General features: G+C 74.2%; 1 protein-coding gene across 1 annotated transcript in view; it reads left to right on the top strand.

Moving 5' to 3' along the window:
• The first annotated feature begins 1,300 nt into the window (after positions 1–1,300).
• Positions 1,301–1,690, top strand: part of PDLIM2 (PDZ and LIM domain 2) — a 6,703-nt gene continuing 6,313 nt past the window's right edge. The window contains exon 1 of the mRNA XM_026081682.1: positions 1,301–1,378. Coding sequence (XP_025937467.1) covers positions 1,301–1,378 — 78 coding nt within the window. The remainder of the gene's footprint in view (positions 1,379–1,690) is intronic.

Raw genomic sequence — 1,690 nt, forward strand, 5'->3', positions numbered from 1 at the left:
GAAATCCAGTGGACCCCGTAAGTAGTCGCCCGCCCCGTCCAGCAAAGGGTTTTGCTGCCCCCCCCCCCCATTGCCACCGGGGCCGGGGCGCTCAGGGCAGACGGTGTCGCGCAGGTACCGGGCGCTGTACCAGTACCGGCCCCAAAACGCCGACGAGCTGGAGCTGCTGGAGGGCGACCGGGTGGACGTCATGCAGCAGTGCGACGACGGCTGGTTCGTGGGTGCGTAGCCGCCGGGGGGACGCCTGGCCCGGCTCCTCGCCCCCCCCTCCTCATTTTGCCTTTCTCCCCCCGCAGGCGTGTCCAGGAGGACGCAGAAATTCGGCACTTTCCCCGGCAATTACGTGGCGCYGGTGTGACCCCGCGGCGTGGAGAAGAGGAGCCCAGCGGGCGGCCCGGGGCGAGGGGCTCCCGCCATCCCGCCGCGTCCCACGGCTCGGGGCAGCCGGCCTCCGTCCTGGCCACGTCCCCGCGAGCCCCTCGCCGTCCCCCCTGCGGGATGAAGCCCCTCCAGCTCCCACCTGCCCCTATGGGGCTGCCTCCAACAGGGACCGATCCCCCCCTTTGCACAGGGCGTCCTCCACCTCGGTGCCTTAATCCGACCTGTCGTCACCTCCGCCAGGTGCCTTATTGCCCGCTGGCCCTGCCGGTCCTTCCCTGCTCCGGACTGGTGCCGGGAGGGCCTGGCCGGTGCCAGGCCCGGCCATGACCGCTGTGACTCGAGACGCCGGTCCGGGGCCGTGCCGCGCGCCCGGCAGCCCTATTCGCTTCTTGCGTGTCATTAAAGCTCAGCCGCAGCCCGAGCCGGCGCCCTGCCTGGTGCTACGTGGGACGGGGTGGGAGCGCGGCTGCTCGGCCAGCTGTGTGCACAGCTGGGTGCCGCCGCCCCGCGGCGCGGGCTGCCCTCCGCCGCTCCGGATGGGGCCAGGGCGCACGTGCCAGCGGCGCTCAGCTCGGCCCATCCCTGCCCGGCTCCGGCTGCGTCCCGGCGTGCCGGGAGCGGTGCAGCCCGCTGCGCCACCCCCCCCCCAGGTGCCGGCCCTTGGGAAGCGGGGTGGCCGCGTGCGCGTCCCTCCGTCAGCGCTCCCGAAAGGCTGCCCGCGGCTGAAGGTGCGCGGTGTGCTGCAAAGGGGCACGGCGCTGCCAGTGCCACAGTGCCCGTGGGGGAGATGTGGGGCAGGGGCCTGGGGGACACTGCGTGGGGCTGCGATGGTGCATGGGGCTGCAGTGCTGCACGGGGCTGTGACAGTGCGTGGGGTTGCAATCCTGCGCGGGGCTGCGGGGCTGCATGTGGGGCTGCGATGCCGCACAGGGTGGTGATGCTGCGTAGGGTCGTGRCGCTGCACGTGGGGCTGTGGCAGCATGGAGTGGGGGCTATGGTGGCGCGTGGGGAGGCCACGGTGCATGGCGCGGCAACGCTGCGTGGGGTGGCGACGCTGCTTGGGGTCACGGCGCCGTGTGGGTCGGCGACAGCGCGTGGGGCGGCGATGCTGCGTGGGGCTGCGGCAGTGCATGGGGCTGCCCGGCCTCATCCGTGCCCCACAGACAGCACCCACGGGTGTCCCCTGGCCCCTGCGCGTGGGGCTGGGGCGTCCTGGTGCCCGGGGCTGCCCGGTGCCCGTGCCGGCCGTGCGCCCCCTCGGAAGGGGCCCGCAGACGGCGCTGCGGAGCCGCGGCCCGGCCCGGCCCCG

Source organism: Apteryx rowi, unplaced genomic scaffold (genome assembly GCF_003343035.1).
Source record: "Apteryx rowi isolate R43461 unplaced genomic scaffold, aptRow1 scaffold_56, whole genome shotgun sequence".
NCBI lineage: Eukaryota > Metazoa > Chordata > Aves > Apterygiformes > Apterygidae > Apteryx > Apteryx rowi.